The sequence below is a fragment of the Scatophagus argus genome, chromosome 15 (assembly GCF_020382885.2).
Source record: "Scatophagus argus isolate fScaArg1 chromosome 15, fScaArg1.pri, whole genome shotgun sequence".
Lineage (NCBI taxonomy): Eukaryota > Metazoa > Chordata > Actinopteri > Scatophagidae > Scatophagus > Scatophagus argus.
Window position 1 is genome coordinate 14144140 of NC_058507.1, and position 17966 is coordinate 14162105.

The window sequence follows — 17966 nt, forward strand, 5'->3', positions numbered from 1 at the left end:
AAACAAAACAGGAACAACAAGTTGTGAATCACCTCAGTGGGACACAGTTGCTGTGATGTGAACTTTACCACTGAAGTCAAGGGCAAAATGTACAATATAGAAAAAGGGCTTCTCCAGATGCAACACCTCTTCATGTGTCTACAAGGCACGTTTGGTGATCATCCTGGAGGTATAAATAAAGACTGCAAACAATAAAAAGAAACAATTCTTCACATATTGTTAGTTTTTCTACCTCTGTACACATGTACATTAGAGAATCAAGCAATTTCATTTGCACCACATAAGAAATGTTGCTTTTCAAAAAAACTGACGGGGTGACAAAATCTACATTCCTGTGTGTTCTGATTGAAATATACATTTTTAACACTATGCAACATCTGAAATCTACCTATTGTTCTGACGACTACCCGGAGTGATTAAACATGTGTGAACAACAAGAGTGTTTGTGCAAGTAAACAGGGAGCCAAATCCCATTTCCTGTCAAATTACACACAAGCACAGTTCACTTGAGCCCCGGTCACTGACTGCGGGTCAGCAGGGAAAATGAAAACAGATTGCAGTAATTCTGAGAGAAATGGTTTGATTCCTTCTCGACTTGGGCCCCTCCATTTACAAAATGCTGACAAACCACTGCAAATGCTGAGAAATCACATGAATTCATTTCTGTGTCCTCAAAGAAGTCTTGTCGATGAACAGAAAAAAAAAAAATGCTGAAATGGACAGATGGTCAGCACTTACTTCTGACCTCTGACGTCACAGTTGCCAGACACATTATTGTCTATCTCAATCTTTCTCAATCAAGCACTGGGATAACGATACTCAGATTTTTCTGATATTCTCTTGATAGATGTGCAATCAAATCACCGTGGTATCTCCTCCATGCAGACGAACAATGAAGCATTTATCTACTGCATGCTGGGACTGAGGGGGGCTGTTCTTTGATGCCTCCAAACAATACACCTGTTTACAGTGTCCTTGGTCTCCCTTTGCTAAATACATTTCTCACATTCCAATGGCTTCATTCAATACAGAAAAGTGCAAAGAGAGACTTGCTCTGCCATTTCTCCCCACAGCTTGGAGGGAGATACACAATGATCCCTTGAGAACTACCTGGGATTTGGTAAAGGGGGGGTACAATGCCTGTATTGTCTCATTTCTATAGGTAGCCAATGCCGTACCAGTCTGTGAACAACTGTCTCCTGTGGCAGAACAGCACTCAGAGAGGTATTAACTGTTCTGATTTGTAGTGAGTCCAATCGAGTCTTGAATATGGAAAAGGAACCAAACTCCCTTGGGAAGACGTGTGACACTTTAAGAGACTGCAGCCTTGATAAGACACCTGACTCTCTCTACCTTACATGTGTTGTAACATGGAAAAACAAACAGTCTGATAAATAGAATATATATTTACATTAAATATACATATAGTAAGAAATAGCAGCCTAGACAATAGTGTTGAAACTATATGCATGCTAAAAACAAGTGCTTTTCTATCTTCCATGTGACAAATCTTGAATAGTCCGTAGAGATTTCTACATGGTGTATTAAAATACAATTACAGTAACTCGATTTGCACAGAGAAAATGAACAGACAGCCCCAATACCAGTTAATGAGTACCATGATCGCTAGGCAAGACACGATGTCTTTCAAGCTTATAGAAACAAAGACTACACCTACAGTAAACCCTGAACCAAGTCAAACTAATAAATAAAATCTGATCAAGTCTTTTCAGGACAGATTAGACAAATATCATGAACCTTTAGTGCTAACGCCCCTGCTGAGAATCCATATAGCATCTATGTGAACAGAGGAAATCCATCTCATGCCCACAGATTCTTTCAAGGGGAGCATCACTAAAGGCTCCAAACTCATCAGTAGTAACTTAGACACACATAAGAAGAAATGATCATGTGAAAAAGGTTAATTCAAAGACAGACAGGTCAGTAGATTCAGCTGAATGGCACGTGCAGCACAGCTTTGTTGAACAAACAGCCCTAACAACAGACACCGAAAGTACTGAATATCCACCTGTCTCCCTCTGTCCCCTCCCTGCCCGCCCGCCTGCCCGCCCGCCAGCCCGCCTGCCAGCTGAGGGTTTGCCCTAAACACCGTGTCAGTGTACCCTTTACGCCATACCAGGAAATAACAAGGTAATTTACTGTTTGCTTATAACGAAAAACAAGTCAATAAACTTTTAATTGACAAAAGCTTGATTAACATATTTTATTACATTCTTTTAAATGATTTAAGTAAGGACACTCATATGAAACAATTGGCATTCCCAAGTAGACAATTACCTTTGTTACCACCTGGTATGTGGAGTGTAATCCAGATTTTCTTTTTTAAAAGGCCTGAAAACTCACTGAATTTGACAAAAAGGCATGGCAATTTATCTCATTCTTGCCTAAGTTAAGTATACGAGGTGAAGTGTTAAGAATTTCAGTAGGCACCAGTGTTACAGGCATTAGCTTTTAACTACTCTCCAACCCTCCTCTGATTATACAACTTCTTTTTAAGTAGCAATTAGAAGGCCATTCCATCAACATGTGCTCACTCACATTAGCAACTAAAGAGCTCTCCGCAAGACTCAAAAAGAAATATGGTGATATAATGGTCTGCTTGCCTCTTGTTACAAACAACATAAAACTGCAAACAACTTCATTTCCACCAAACAAAAATTCTACTTCCATGAAAAAATAATTACACTTCCAGTAGTCAGACTTCATTAGTTTTGCTGCCTTATGATAATTTACTTGTTAAGGACTCAACTAATCCCCAAAAATAAATAATAATAATGATGTAGGAGTTAAAAAAAAAAAAAAAATCATATATTGCTACTCACGGACGGCTCTGAACTCCCACATGCACAAATAAAGTCTCACACACTCTGACGATTGTATTAACATATGTTAGCATTAGCTATCACCCATAGGGTAAGAAAGTGGGATGCTTTCAGCAAATATACTCCTCTAATAAACTCAACGGATTGACACAAATAAGACAGAAACAAACAAGTGCATCATCTGATTTGTTCACCTTCTTCCACACAGATCCAGCTCGAGTTTCACAGCACCCATGTTTATCCTAACAGCCAGTGCACCTTCAACTGCCTGCCTCTGACCACCGAACTACCTATGACAATCCTGCACAGACGACAGCTCCAGTTTTAAAGTTGCTACATCTTTTAACTAGAGAAATGCCACATGGGGTCGAATCCAAAGAGATATGTCTCCAACAAACTGCCAACATGTGTATACTTAAGGGAAAACTGTTCAGTAGTAGTATTCAGTGTATGAAAAGACATTCTGTCTGATGTCATGGCACTGCTGAGAGGTGTTTTATCCAATGGCGAGAGTCTTGACAAGGCCACAGTGAAACTTCCTGATGTGGCGGTAGAGGTCCCCGGATTGAGTGAAGCGCCGTTCGCACCACTTACAAGCGTGAGGCTTCTCACGTGTGTGGACTACAGCGTGCCGACTCAAGTTATGGGAGTACTGGAAGCTCTTGCCACACTGGCCACAGGTGTATGGCTTCTCGCCAGAGTGTGTGCGCTCATGGCGCTTAAGAGTGTACATGCAGGAAAAGGTCTTGTTGCACTGCATGCAGGTGGGGACCGAGCCGTCGGGGGACAACTTGGAGCGGGCGCCGTCCTTCTCGCGGAAGTGTGAGCTGAGGTGCAGTTGCAGCACATGGGGGCTGGGGAAGACTTTACTGCAGAGGGGGCACACACACACCTGTTGCCCCGGGGGCAGGAGCACCCCACTGGAGGTGGAGATATCTGAAGAGGCCAAGTCGTCCTCTTCCTCCTCCTCGCTGTCCCCCAGCAACCTACCCCTCCTCTCCTCTACCTCCCTGCCTGGGGCGCCCTCCCTTCCTCTGCAGGCCTCCCCCTCCTCGTCCATCAGGTCCTCCTCCTGGGAGAGCAGGGCGGCTGTGGAGCCGTTGTTGCCTGGGAAGAGGGCAGCGAACCCTGTCACCACTGAGCTCCTGGCACTATTCCCAAAGCGCTGGCTCTCAGGGCTCATCGGCTCACTGTCCTCCTGCTCTGACAGCAAGTCGTGTTCGTCTTTAACAAGTGGCTCAGTGCCCTGCTGCTGGCTGTCGAGGGCCAGCTGTCCCGAGACGTAGGAGGGGTGTAAGGGATCTCTGCTAGACAGAGGCTTGAAAGACAAATCCAGTGCACAGTCCATGTCATCTGAAGCCCGGGACCTCTGGGACAGCGATACGGTGGAACTACTGACATCAGCTTTTGTTTTTCCAGCTGTTTGGACGCAGGGCTCGGCCTCTGCTGACACATAATTGACACCTACAAGGTCCGGGGACCTGCCAGAGTGACCGTTTGCCTTCTGCCTGCTCTGTGCAGACCTATCACAATCTGTGACAGCCAGCCTTACTTCGCTGTTGTCCATGTCAAACTCTTCTGCCGGGGGGGCCCTGTGTAGCCCCTGAGACTGCGTCTGGGGCTGTCGCCGGATGAGCTGCTTACTGTGCAGCTCGCTATCTGAGGAATTTTCCCTGTCCAGACAGCTGAGTCCCAAACCCTCACTCATCTTTTCATCCAGAGAGGAGAGTTCCTTATCTTTAAGCTTGCCTTTACACACTTTCACTATATCATACATGTGTAGGTAACTGGCTGCTGCCAGGACATCCTCCACGGGGAGAGTGCTGAATTCCAACTTCCCCTCATACATAAATTCAAGGAGCAGACTGAAAGCCGGGGCTGTCACAATGTCACTGTTGAGATGCACAACGTCCCTTTTGTCCAGCTGGTCCCTGTAGAAGAGATGGAAGTACATGCTGCAGGAGGCCAGCACGGCTCTGTGCGCTTTGAATCGAGCCTCCCCGACAAGAACAGTGCAGTCACAGAGGAAACCTTGGTGACGCTGCTGACTCAGACACTGCAGCAACTGGCGGCTATGGTCTGGGAACTCCATTCTTCCTTCATAACCTGACGAAAAACAGGAAAAACAGGATAGTGGATAAACGAAGTGAAGCCAGTTAGAGGGCACAGCGCAGCTGCCGTCGCATATCAGAAGCAAACACAAACTAACCAACTGCAGAGACAATGTGAGGAATAACTTGAGCGAAATAACGCAAATGATTTTAAAGTATGAGCAAACACACGAGACCTCGAAGCCGTCGTGTCTTAAAATAGGCGACAAGTTCATAAAATCCTTCACAGTTTCAGAACTTGATTGAAAAACATTTTCTACATCAATAACTTTATTCAACTTCAGTACATAAATCCTACATTCTTTCCAGTGGTGCAGGATACGCTACGCTGCGCTCACCCACCCATATGTCACGGTGTAAACGAAATCACTATCCAAATTATCCGAGGGAGTCCGCTTTGTAATAGTCACTTTACTTCTTGAGCTATCAAAATTTGCGATAAGGGACGCACGGGCGCGTTTCCAAGCGGACGCGAAACAGAGGTGTTTACTGAACACAGAAGAGGGACTGGGAATGATACCACTGGTCCGCTGACGGAAGGAGGCTAACGTGAAAAAATAAGACCGGAGCAGAGTGAGTAAACTGGTGCTCTGTTTGCTAATTACACTGCAAGCTGTGGAGTCAGCTGCTCTGACATCACCGCAATGGAAACGCTACCTCCAGCTGTGCTCCCTTTATGCCATATGTTAACTCTGGGCTACGCAGTCCAAACCAGACACACAACTTGTAAAAAAAAAATATAGATTTATGAGTGTCACAAGATTACACGGAATTTCTAACTCATACAATGGCGTACTTTATCAACAAAGAAAACTGCACCCGACAACCGCGGAAGAGATTAAAAATGCTCTGTGGCCCTTTTACGCACCCACGAGACACGCGCACAACTGTGAAATATTTGTTTAAAGGGGTTAATTCAAAACAGAAAAGCCAGACGGTCGGAGAAAACTCAAAGTGACTTGGATATTAAAGTTGGATGCTGCCACGAACAGTGTTCATTGGTATCACTTTGCGCACATTAGTAATATTTTTAAAAGAAGAGGAAGAGTGTATGAAAGGGAGCCTGGGGCACAGTAAACCGAGCTCCATGTCCGTGTCGGGAAACGCATTGCTGGGAGCCTTTTAAACAGCAGAGGAACTCGCAGCAAAGCCAACTGCGCTGAACGAAGCGGCGAGGGGGACACTCTTTAACTTTCGCTTTCCGCGTTCCCAAGCACAAAAACACTGTACTTACATTTATTTCCGCCCAGTTCGTCGTGTTCTCTCCTAAAAGCTCCGATGTCCTTTCATGATGTGCGGCCAGATGTTCGCTTCTCCTTGTCGTTTCTTGAGCTTCAGTCCGACCCTGGCAAGGCAGGCTGCACTCAGCGCTGCTGTGTGTCAAGCAGGTTGATAATGGCACAAGTCTCGCGATATCGCGCGGCCACAATAAGTTCTGTACTACTCCGTGAATTCACACAGCGGCAGCAAGTAGCAGAGTACACTGGGAGCACCAATTGGCTCTCTTATTAAAACACCTGTCCCATGAACGGGGGGACTTTCAGTGATCCTGTGATCAAATTCTGAAGAGTGGCCAAGTTGAGTGCTGATCAATGACAACATAGAGTGTTAGACTAAAAAAAAAAAAAAATTCAAAAATATATGTCCTTAAGTAGACATTCTAATCACTGAAGTGGCATGTGTTACTTGATTGAATTTGCTCTTTCCTGTTCCACCTAACCCTGCACGAAGATGATGGGATTTTAAAATTTCAAATCTCCAAAGTTAATCTGATTTGCAAGCGTCCGCAAAATGTTTGATGTTTGCCGTGGATGAAAGGAAGACTTTTGGTTCACAATGAATTCTGTATCTGTGAAAATAATGACTAAGAATTATAAATCTTGCTTTGTGATTTGGTGGGTCAGTGGACTATTGGGAACTTTAAAGGGCTGTTCTCTCTAATCCTGCTTTGGGTCGTGGAATTCCCTGGCACCACACCACTCAGTGCCTTTGTAGTCCCAGACCACACCAGGTCCTGGCTATGATTTATTTGCCCTGAGTTGTCTTAAAACAGGAATTGTGCTGATTTTCCAGGCACTAAAAAACTGCCTCTGGATCCTGTTCTGTAATTGTTAAAGCGAGAAGAAGTGGTGGCACAGTGAAGAAACAGGGGCTTGAGGTTGCAGCTGCTCATCTCGTGCCCCCCACCTCCTCCTCCTCCTTCTCCTCCTCCTCTTCCTCCTCCTCCTCCTCCTCCTGTCCCTCTCTGTGCTCCCCCAACTGCTTCGGTCACCTTTGCCCTGTGTTCCAGCTGCCGTGTGTTTTGAAAGAGCCATTTGCAGCTCCTCACAGCCTTCTGACACAGAGGGGAATGAGCAATGTGACAAGAGGCGGCAGCCACTGGTCGAAAGGGGCCACCGGCTAGATTCTTATCCACTTACTGCTTTATTCCATTTTTAGTTTGGCTGTTACTGTTACAGAGGGTGGCTATCTGGTCACGTCCAGATGATCATAAGCGAGACAGAGTCATGCCACCTAAATAAAAACTCTATTTTACTTGGTCCATGAGTTTAATTGGTGTTGAGCTAGAAACAAAATGATGAAGAAATACTTCCCTTTTCCCCCTACAAAACACCAGTAAAGTAAATGTTTATACTGAAGCATCAGATGTGTGTGCCACATGAAAAACAATTTACCATTCAGCACTCACACACACACACACACACACACACAACATCCATGCAGGAGCAGCGATGTGGATAAGAATAGGAGCAGTGGCCCTGTGTTTCCCTGGCCCTGGCAAACGTGGGCACCCAGTAGAGGAGGGGGGTGTGTGTTCACAGGGCAAGACAAAGCAGTGGTTGTGCCTGGGGACCGTGGCCTCAGAGAGAGAGGCTCGGCACGGTGAAGGTTCTCACACACAGAAAAAGATAGAGAAAGAGAGACAGAGAGAGAGGGAGGGAGAGAGAATGGCGGTGGGAGAGTGGGGGAGCAGGGAGAGACAGGGAGAGAACACTTCCTGGAGGTTCTTTCTTCCTCTCTGCAATTATCAATGGCATTCTCCCCCTGACCCACTCCTCTCTCAGACAAACAAAAGACCCCGCATTCCAGTGTAGCCTGACCGGCCAACCAGCCAGCCATCCAGTTGAACCTCATAGCTCGGCCCTCCCCACTGAAACCAAAGTCTCATCACAGGGCTGTCGTAGATGTCTGTCTAAAGATGCTTGCAATGCATCAATGTATTTTTGTCTTTTTAAGTATTTTTACAAAAATATACAATATAGTGCTGTTCTGCACTTATAAGAAGTACTTTTGTTCAATTATTGTTCAAACTCAAGGTACTTGTACACTCACTTGCAAATGCTTTAATTTTATGCGACTTTATACTTCTACTCCATTAGAAAAATATTCAACTTTTCATAACTCTGCTGCTTTTATTTGACAACTCTAGTTATTGGTTACAACTTTTCAAATTCCATACCTTTCCTGCTCGGTGAAAACCATGTAGACTATCCTCAAAAAAAAATTCTCCTTCTTCTTAATTTAAATAAACTATATATATAGATAGATATAGATATAGATATAGATATATAAAACTCAGATTAGCTGCAAAATGTGTCACCAAGCTGAAAACAGGACTGTTTCTCTGAACTCATGAAAAGGTGAATTGTTAGAGATACATGGTTCTCACATCAGTCGTACTACTACTACAACTCAACCTTAAATAACCACAACAGCAAAATGCTAATGCAGCATTAATATTATTATGGTAAAACTCTCACAAGAAACGTTTTACTGCACAGTTACTAAAATTTAAGTATTCTCACATACTTTATTTAAGTAATGTTTTGAATGCAGGGCTTTTAATTAGTGGAGTATTTTCACAGTGTGATATAGAATAGTGAATACTTCTGCCACCGCACACACCCCATTTTACCAAATAACTCTACTTTGTATATTAGACTCTACTATACAGTCTGCATAGTTAAATAAAAGAAATTTATTTTGACTTGAAGTTTTTTCCTTTTTATTTATGCCAGTTATCTAACATTAAATCTTTGGCTCCTAAACCTTTAGTGTTGTATAGACATAGCTGCAAAACAGGTGGATAATACATCCAGGCTCATAACATGACAGTTGTAGCAACATTGCCCTGCAGTTGCCTGGAGATGCTGTATCGGTCAGACCCCCCACCACTTCCTCCCTGTTATGGTCCTCCTGCCCTTCTGTGTCTAATTGTTCCTACCACATGCTATCTATTCTCCTTCAACAGCCCATTAAGTTCTGTTCTGTTCATTATGTTCTGAGCAGATACGGCAAGCAAGAAAAGAGATCAGATGAGTCTTTGACAGGAAAGACATTATTAACTCACTCTGACTCTTTGATCTTGTTACCTTTGCTTTGAACCGGCAAAACAACAGGGTAAGCATTCCCATAACTGGACCAGAGACAGCAGAGTTAGACAAGGAGGAGGAGGAGGAGGAGGAGGAGGGCACTACTGAACAACAACAGCAGAAAAATATGGGATACCCTCTTTCAGTTCTGTTTGTATGACAGGAACAGCTTGGCAAGGCTGACACATAGTAGCAGTGAGGAACACATTACAATGTATGTGACAAAGAGGGGAAATGACAACAGAAGAAGCTGAGAGACAGAGGGCAGAGGCCAATACGTTTTTCATCACAGAGGGAATGCTGGCAGCTCTCCCACTCTCCTGCTCTTATGGTATTATATTTCAGCTATTGCACAAGCTTTGAAAATCACTGTATTGCATTTTTATATCATACACATTTGTTGTTCACTTCACTTGTATCAAAGCTGAGAAAGAAGCAAATACATGAGGCACTTTGACTTGGTAGACCCAGTAATCTGAGTGTTTCGGCTGGTACGGAGGATCCATGACTTCTTTTAAGTCTGACTGAGCTGGCCTGTCTGTACCTGTCCTTAACTGGTTTAACTCCTGCCTCTCCGGCATGACTTTCTTCGTGACTGTAGATGGCTGTTTATCCAAAATAATCCAGAATAACATTCAGGGTTGTAGTTTGAACCCTACACATAAATCTCAATGCATTTACATTTTCCTTTGCAGTTATAACCTGGTGTTGGGTATCTTAATGTTGCTGCACCTCCTGTTGACACAACAGAGGGCATTATTTAATATTAAGCACATGAGTTTATTTTTCACCATGAAAATAACTACTTTGAAGAAACTGTCCACTTAAGGTCCACTTAATGGCTTTTTTTTAGCCTTCAAAGGTCCCACAGTCTTCATCACCGGATGATGTTTGCTCCGTTATCGCAGAGACGCATCTGCTGACATCCAACCTCAGTATGGTTGTTGTGTTTTCACTCCATCCATTGATGAACGACATGTGATGCAGTTGTGTACTGTGTACTTGTGTACATCTCAGCCAAGATAAAGCTGCTCAAGAGCCAAAAAAGAGACAATGATTGTAAAAGTGCCTTTAGCTGGATTTACTGGTGGCCATAAAGTAGGAAAAGTAAAGATGAAGTTTAGTCCCTGTTTAGTTCCGAGCGTCACTTCATGGTTTAAGTTGTCTTTTATTGGAAATGTCAGTGATCCTTAACACCTCACGGCAAATCAGAGTGTCTTAATAGTTTTAGTGCATTTTTAGCATCAGTAGACCTTACTACTGTAAGGTTCTCAAAAATAAGCCATAAATCAACTTCCAGAAGCCTCCAGCTTGAGTGCTGACAAGCAAGAGAAGAGAGCAGCATCAAACCCATCTTCACTGCTTGGTTAACTGATAGTTTTTCAAATTGGTTTTAATACATTTTTTATTAGATTATACAGACCTACATGACTACAAATGCTTTTAAGTACGAAAGCCAGATCCTGCAGGAGCAGCAGGGTGCATGTAAAACAAAAAAACTTTATTCCCAGCCCTCTGAAGCCTCCTTCTTTAAATCTGCATGGTGTTTGCTTGGAATCTTTCACTGTATCTTATGTTACTCTCAGCATTAATCTTTCATTTTTATGATTTTCGTTGATTTGTCTCTTAACAAACAAAAGATCGTAAGCCAGCTGAATGTAAAGTTGAACACTTACATGTTTGCACTAATGAAGCTCTGAAGGCACAGAACACAAAATGACATTGTGCACTCTAGCCACAGTATACACATCTCCTTTGGTTTATTTGTTACCTTTTAGAAGTCCCCCTTTATAAACTCTTTCATGGTGGATATTATTATTATTATTTGATTGTTTATTTAAAGTGAGGTATTTTATTTTAGAAAACTTGCAGTTTTGCTGCTTGGAGTGTTTCCGCATTGCTACTTTTAGATAACAAATTACGCTTGCATTTTAAATTGCTTTTAAAATGATTTTGATTTTTTGTTCATTTTAAGTCATATTAAACAACTGTACACAGCATAGGACAGAAATGACTAGTGGTCATTCAATTAAAAAGTAATTTAGATAATAACTTAAAGTGCCCAAAATTCCAAACATTCACTGACTCCAGCTCATCAAATGTTAATACTTTCTTACTTTTTTTTTTTTTAGTCTTCTGTGATAGTAAACTGAATGTGATGGGGGTTTTGGGTTAAACAAAACAGCCAACATAAATAGCAACTTGTGCGCTGTTAAACTGTGATAAACAAACGCCCAAATTTTATTCACAGCTGTAACAAAAAAAGTCAGTCTTGTACATTATCTCATGTGATTGTTCTAGGAAGTCAAAAATAGAGATACCCTTTATTATACTGAGGTTCCCCTGGAAAGCTTACGCGGGACCTTGTAGGTCCCAGAACCTCATTTTGGAAACCACAGATGAAAAAAAAAACCCCTCAGAGTTCAACAAGGCCATGCAGTCCCTGATAAGCCCCTATAGCAACACGGCAGGATTTTTCAATGGGACGGCTGACAGCCTACCACTCCTCCTATATTGAGTGTGACTAGAAACGGGGTCGGCTTTAGGACCCGGGAGAGCAGGCTGCCACAGAGGCATTGCAGACAGCGCGTTTGGGAGGTGTAGTGGAAGAAAGGCAAAGAAACGGAGTAAATGAGAGCACTTTTGTCCAGATTGTTGAAGGACTTATCAACTTAATATATCGCCGAAACAGCTCACTATAATGAAACGGACACACTGTTGAATTCCTGTCCAGGTAAATGTCCGCGTTTCCTTCGCATGGTTAACTACAAGAGGTCGACTGCTAGACAGGGTAGGTCCCCATTGTACTTACATGGGATGCGGTTATTCTCACCCAGGCTGCCCTGCTAGGCCCCATATCCTTTCTCTCGCTAAATACAAACCTGAAATGAGGTACCTTCCTGACTTCGCTTTGCTTTAAAAGTTATTTAGCAGCAAAGTCGAGAGATTATAAGCGTCCTGTCGTTAATTACAACGTGTTGTTGTTCCCCCCCCCCCCACAAACAACAGCGACTCTCTTTTAAGATTTTAACCATTCATTTTTGACAATGACCACTTTGGAGACAGCCCTCAGGCCAAAATATCTGCAGTCATGTTACTTTAAACGGTTCACCTCCACGAGAAAGTTGTTTTTGCTTCCACTTTATGGCCCAGCAGGCAAATGAAAACAAATGAGCTCAGCGAGATAGCAGCTCATTCATTGTTATGAACTACCACTGCGATTGTTTACTTGTTTGAGTGCGAAATTTATTGCCAGACAATAATTTGACGTTGAGTCGTTAGCTTTGCTAGCTTGCTGCTGCTCTGTTGTCGCTCTGATGCGACCACATTCAGTGATGAGAAGAAATGGTACATATTTGTTGTTGACATGATGCCAACCTGTAGTGGTTCTCGAAACGGGGCATAAGGACCTTCAGGTCCAAAGTTTGGGCAGCAGGAAAGTCATAAAGTAAAGGTATAATAGAGTTATATTCTTTTGTTCCTTCCCTGTAATCAGGACAATTGCAGAATGAGTGTGCAACTGTGTCAGTGATAGGTTTTACTGTCCTCACTCATCCCACCTACAGTGATGACAGTAATGCACTTCTTTACTAAATCATTGCTAACTACACGAATTATGTCAAGAAGGTTCATTGTTGAAGAGTGATGTGGTAGGAGTCAAAATGTAAGGACTTGTCATATGCGCATCTGAGCACCACTGGTTTAATGGACATGCAAGATGCAAAGCTTAAATGTCCAACTTGAGAGAACTCACACTTTACTTGATGTTACTGTCTGTTTGTGTCTGTGTGCCAGGGGTTACGTATCCATGTACAGTCTGGAAAGAGAACATTGTCCATGGGCATGTTGTAACCGTAACGCCTTTAGTGTCAAAATGTTTTTTTTATCAGTCATGAGACTATGTCTGTCCAGTGTGTGTACGCAGGGAGACTTGGCATGTGACCCGGGGAAGACGCAACAAGCTGGTGTAATGATGCAGCCAGTGACTACTTGGCTCTCCCTGTTCTATTTAGAAAATGCCAGTCACCTCCCACCCAATCCCTTCACAGCCCCTTTGACGCAAATGTGCCACCAGTTGCATGCAGAATCTGAGGAATGTTGTTTGAAATTGTTGTCCCTGTACACAGGCAGACTTATTGTGGCCGTCTCTCTGCCTGCACCACAAGGGTTCAGATGTATTATCACTGAGGAGGATACGCTGCTAATGATGGTAGCCCGCTGTCAGCATCACATGATGGTACTCTTCCTGCTCTGTGTCATGAAACCGAGAACACTGCAGCCTAAAATACTTGTCTCATTCATCTCGTTTAGTCGGTGTTCAAGTTAACGGCACAGTCATTTGATTTGCAACAAAACAAACGATCTTGTCCTTTGTAATCCAGATCTCTTTTAAAAGGACGGAATGAGTATGTTACGACTGGTGTATATTTGAAAAAGTCCAACTTTGTGATCTATCTTTAATTTAGTTCAAAGCTTGTCTCAGTTTTAACAGGGTTGTTGTTCATGTCATCACAGGATTAAAGCAGTGAGTCTACTTGACTTTGAAGGTTACAGTAGCTGTGGTTTGGCATTTACCAACACCTCTCCACAATATTGTTATCATTAGCGATGTGTTTTCAGGGAACTTGAAAGAGGAACTTGGCGCTGTATAGTAGCTCACACCTTTACAAGTTCCATGGTGGCATTTGAACATTAATAAAAAGTGTCATTTCAGAGGCTGTTTCCCAGCAGCAGGTGAGCACATTTGATGTTTAATCATTTTAAACATGAGTGTAACGTTCTATTTTTGTAACCAGCTGCTAACCCACTTGCAGAGCTGCAATGATTAGTCAGTTAGAAAAAGAATGGTGTAGTGACCAGCTATTTTGATAATCAGTTAATAGTTTCAGTCATTTTTCAAGTAAAAATGTCAAACGTTTGCTTGTTCCAGATTCTAAAATTTAAATATTTGCTTCTTTTCTGTCTCATGTATGGTAGTTGGGCTTGTAAATGGGAGTGTTTGAGTTTTGGATTGTTGGTTGGACAAAAGAAGCAATTTGAATATGTCACTTTGGGCTCCGGGAAGTTGCGATGGACATTTTTTTTTTGTCATTTTAAGGACTAAGTGATTAATTGTGAAAATTACCGGCAGATGAAGTTGTGTCTTTACTCACTTGTTTACCCATTTGACAGCAGAAAACAGAGCAAAAACAGTTTTGTATCCATCGATCTGAAATGAAGGAAGTAGTGCGGTGATGACGGCCTGATTGTTTTGATTCCTGCCGCAAACGGCAAGCTGTCCTCTATATCCCAGTGACAGGCTCAGTGTGTGGCATCTTTGCTGCATGACACTGATTTGCATTGAATGGGGAGGCCCTCGCAGCTGGAGCCAGAAAGATGAATGATTGAAAGCTTTGATGACGGCAGAGCAGGCAGGCAGGCAGGCGGGCGGCAGGCGGTGGCGGCCCAGAGGCCGGAGGACCATGTGACCAACTGTCAGGGTACTGGGTTCATTCAGTGGCTGCTGGCTGCAGCGCTGGCAGCAGCCCAGCTTTTCCACACAGGCCGCAGTAGCAACAGGTCGCTCCCATTAAAACAGCAACGCTCTGTTGTGGCTCCAGAGCCGGTCTTGTGCATGTGTTGCTTTCTTGGCTGTGGTGTGTGCGCTCAAGTTTGTTTGTGTGATGTATCCCAATGTGTATATATGTGTGCGTGCCTGTGTCACAGAGTACACACTAAGATGCCGAAGGGATCCAACGGTTTTGTGTGATCCCTAGTTTGAATAGCGCTCAGTGTGCTTTTTCAAATCCCTCTCCAAGATCCTTCCAACATTGACTGTGTAACACAAGCACAGCAACTCCAGTGCAATAAACAAAAACACAGAGCAAAAATAAACAGTGTTTTTAAAAGCTCACTTTTGCTCATTGATGGAAGTGAGCAGAATGGCTGTAAAAGGCGCGTTGCTCACTCACTCACTGACAGATGTGTTCGAGCCTGAGGCTGTACTGATATGACTTGCAGTCTGTCAATAGTCACATCCACTTCCTGTTGTTGTCCCCACCAGTAGGCTGGATGAGGCCACTCAAACAGAGCTCTCTTTTGATGGCCTTACTCTGACGGAGCAGCAGCAGGCCAATTGATTTCAGTTGATGGTCAGAGATTGCCTGGTGCAGTATGTGACATTTGTGTGAACAAGCATGGCAATTGATCATTCTTTTGATTCTGCCCTGCATTCAGAGCTGTCTTTATATAATAAAGAAGTACTGAATGAATCAAAAGGTCAAGCATTTTGGTTGTTAGCCTGCAGGTTTTTAGTACATGGTGTTGATGAATAACCGATAAGTCAGTGATGGAATTCAGCCTCATTTAGTCTATCAGATGACTGTCAGCACACTTTTCTACTGTCTTCTATCTTACATTCTTACTTGAGTTTGAACAGCTAAGACTGTTGCTTTAGCTCTGTCTTTTTAACATACATTTAATTTTCAGTCTGCACTTTACTCACACATCTCTCTGAAGACCCTTTCACACATTTACTTTCTAAATGTGACAGCAACTTTTTCATTTCTGTTCATGTGTGAATAGGCTGTTGTCAAGTTGTTCTGTAAATATCATGCAGGCAGTTTACTGTAATGCTGTCACCACAGGTGAATGAAAACATCAACACTCGCAGATAAAGTGCACTAACATTATCTGTGTACTTAAGCATTTCAGTCTATTCATCCCCAGAGTAAACAGCATGCCTTTACCCCACAACATATTTAGTTAGTCAAGAGAACAATCTCACCCTGAGGCCCGTTTAGTAGCTTTCAGTCATATCACATGATCTTCATCAGCAGATGCAGTTTGCCTAATTGTTGTGGATTTGTGGAAAAGAAATCATCATTCAGTAGCTGTACTGGAGCTTTTAGTCACATCATTTTCAACACAACCTTCATCACATAGTATGAAATTTGAATTTTGACTGAATTATTTTTCCTGTATTTCTTTTGTTTTTAAACAAAAATCTGGTTGGATGAAAGGAGCTTTCTGCTTTTGTATACCTGCTTAAGCACACATTTCAGTGCCAGAAGACAGCAAATCTGTAATGGATTTTGCATTTAATTATTTCTTAAAAATTTTTGTGTGTTCGCTGTGATTGATTGATGCCTGGTTGTTGCAGGATTCTGCATGGTTTTTTTTTTATATGATAAAAATTGAAAAAATATAATATAGTGAATTTAATTCTCATTATCTAATATTTTTTTTCAAAGAGTAATCAAATACCTTCCACGTTCATCTTTAACTTGAGTGTAGTATGCAACTGAGCACCTGAGGGACGGCTCTGTTTGGAAAAGAGTGAATGAAAAAATGATTTTGTTTCAAAGCCTTTAAGTCCATCATTAAATCAGTCCGTGTTTTAGCTAAAATATGCATATCAAAGTGGGGTAATAGTCCTTGCCATCCCAATAAGAAACTCATATCATGCTTTGTGCTAAGTAATAACAAAAACATTAACTGCTTAACAAGCTCCCTTAAATTTTGAACTCTGCTGCTACCTGCTAACAAGCTGAAAATACAACAAGAGGCATAAAATAAAATAAAATGATATGTTCACAACATATCCCAGTAAGATCAAACATATCGTTGGCTAAACCCTCAGGAATCAGCAGTTGTGACAGGGCAAAATGTATTTTAAAATCCTTCATTTGGACAGCCTGTTTTATGCCATTATTTTCTAATTCGCTGCTGTTCTGCTTGTGTAGAAAAATCAGGAGTGGTTGCACTGTGTTTGAACTACATGGAATTTTCCAATACCGGGAGACTTCTTTGTGAATGGCAAAAACCGTGGCCATACACAGATATTTGAACCTTGCAAGGTTGCAGGTTCCACATGGGAAAGGGACTAAACTGTGGTTTAAGCATATCCTCCACTAACTGGACCATAAAGCTCACTTCCACTGCCTCTCTTCTGCTATGTTGACCTCAGGGTTAATATTCAGACAAGTGGAAAAAAAAATCTTTTACCTCAATATGGGGCTAATTTTTACTCTTTTTCAACTAATAGGTAACCACCATTGAGAAGGCGGCTGTAAACCCCAGGACTCCGTCTCCAGGCTGCTGCACAGGGCTGAGTGAAGGAAACTTGGGAAACAAAGCGGTGTCTCTCCCTGTGGGAAACCTGGATCCTCCACCCTGCCCACCAACATGACCAGTGTGGTGATCGTCAAAGAGGGATGGCTGCATAAAAGAGGTAAAAGCACAGATGAAGTTTGTACTATATGGTTTGTTTTGGTATCAGTTGTAACTTTTGATTGTTTCAAATGTAACCACACTGAAATCAAAGTGAAGTAAGACACTGTATGTATATCATTATTGTGCAATGCTCTCTTTTGTGTATTTGTTACAATTCCATTAAGATGTATAGTCATCATCACCTCATGTGCTACAAAATCCAACTGTGCAAACCTCAAGAACACAAAATATGCCTTAACCTATGTTTGTCGTGCAGATTGAAAAAAAATTGAAAATTCCTTGTTGTTACATGGAAATGAAATGCCTTTAAACTGCAAAAGAAGTACTTGGTTTCGCAGAATTCATGTACATGGCTGTTTTCATGTGTTTGGCGTAAGCTCAGAACGCTGACATTTTTACTGCAGTGGTTCAAATGCTTAGCAAAT

The 17966-nt window shown here is 42.4% G+C and overlaps 2 protein-coding genes across 3 annotated transcripts in view; one reads left to right on the forward strand and one right to left on the reverse strand.

Moving 5' to 3' along the window:
• Positions 1-2066: 2066 nt before the first annotated feature.
• On the reverse strand, positions 2067-6416 carry zbtb42 (zinc finger and BTB domain containing 42). The gene is made up of 2 exons (XM_046413297.1): positions 6189-6416; positions 2067-4949 (listed from the first exon to the last, which is right to left on the reverse strand). The coding sequence occupies exon 2, from the start codon at positions 4933-4935 to the stop codon at positions 3340-3342; it is 1596 nt and encodes a 531-aa protein (XP_046269253.1). The 5' UTR covers positions 4936-4949; positions 6189-6416; the 3' UTR covers positions 2067-3339.
• A 5431-nt stretch (positions 6417-11847) lies between these two features.
• akt1 (v-akt murine thymoma viral oncogene homolog 1) overlaps positions 11848-17966 on the forward strand; it is a 30427-nt gene continuing 24308 nt past the window's right edge. The window contains exons 1-2 of one of the 2 annotated variants that reach the window (XM_046412639.1): positions 11848-12118; positions 17354-17539. In XM_046412639.1, the coding sequence (XP_046268595.1) occupies positions 17494-17539 (46 nt within the window). In that variant the 5' untranslated portion in view covers positions 11848-12118; positions 17354-17493. The remainder of the gene's footprint in view (positions 12119-17353; positions 17540-17966) is intronic. The other variant, XM_046412638.1, reaches the window with a different exon arrangement.

Coding starts and splice junctions, on each gene's coding strand:
- zbtb42 (XM_046413297.1), bottom strand. CDS start 4,935: ATGGAGTTCCCAGACCATAGCCGCCAGTTGCTGCAGTGTCTGAGTCAG.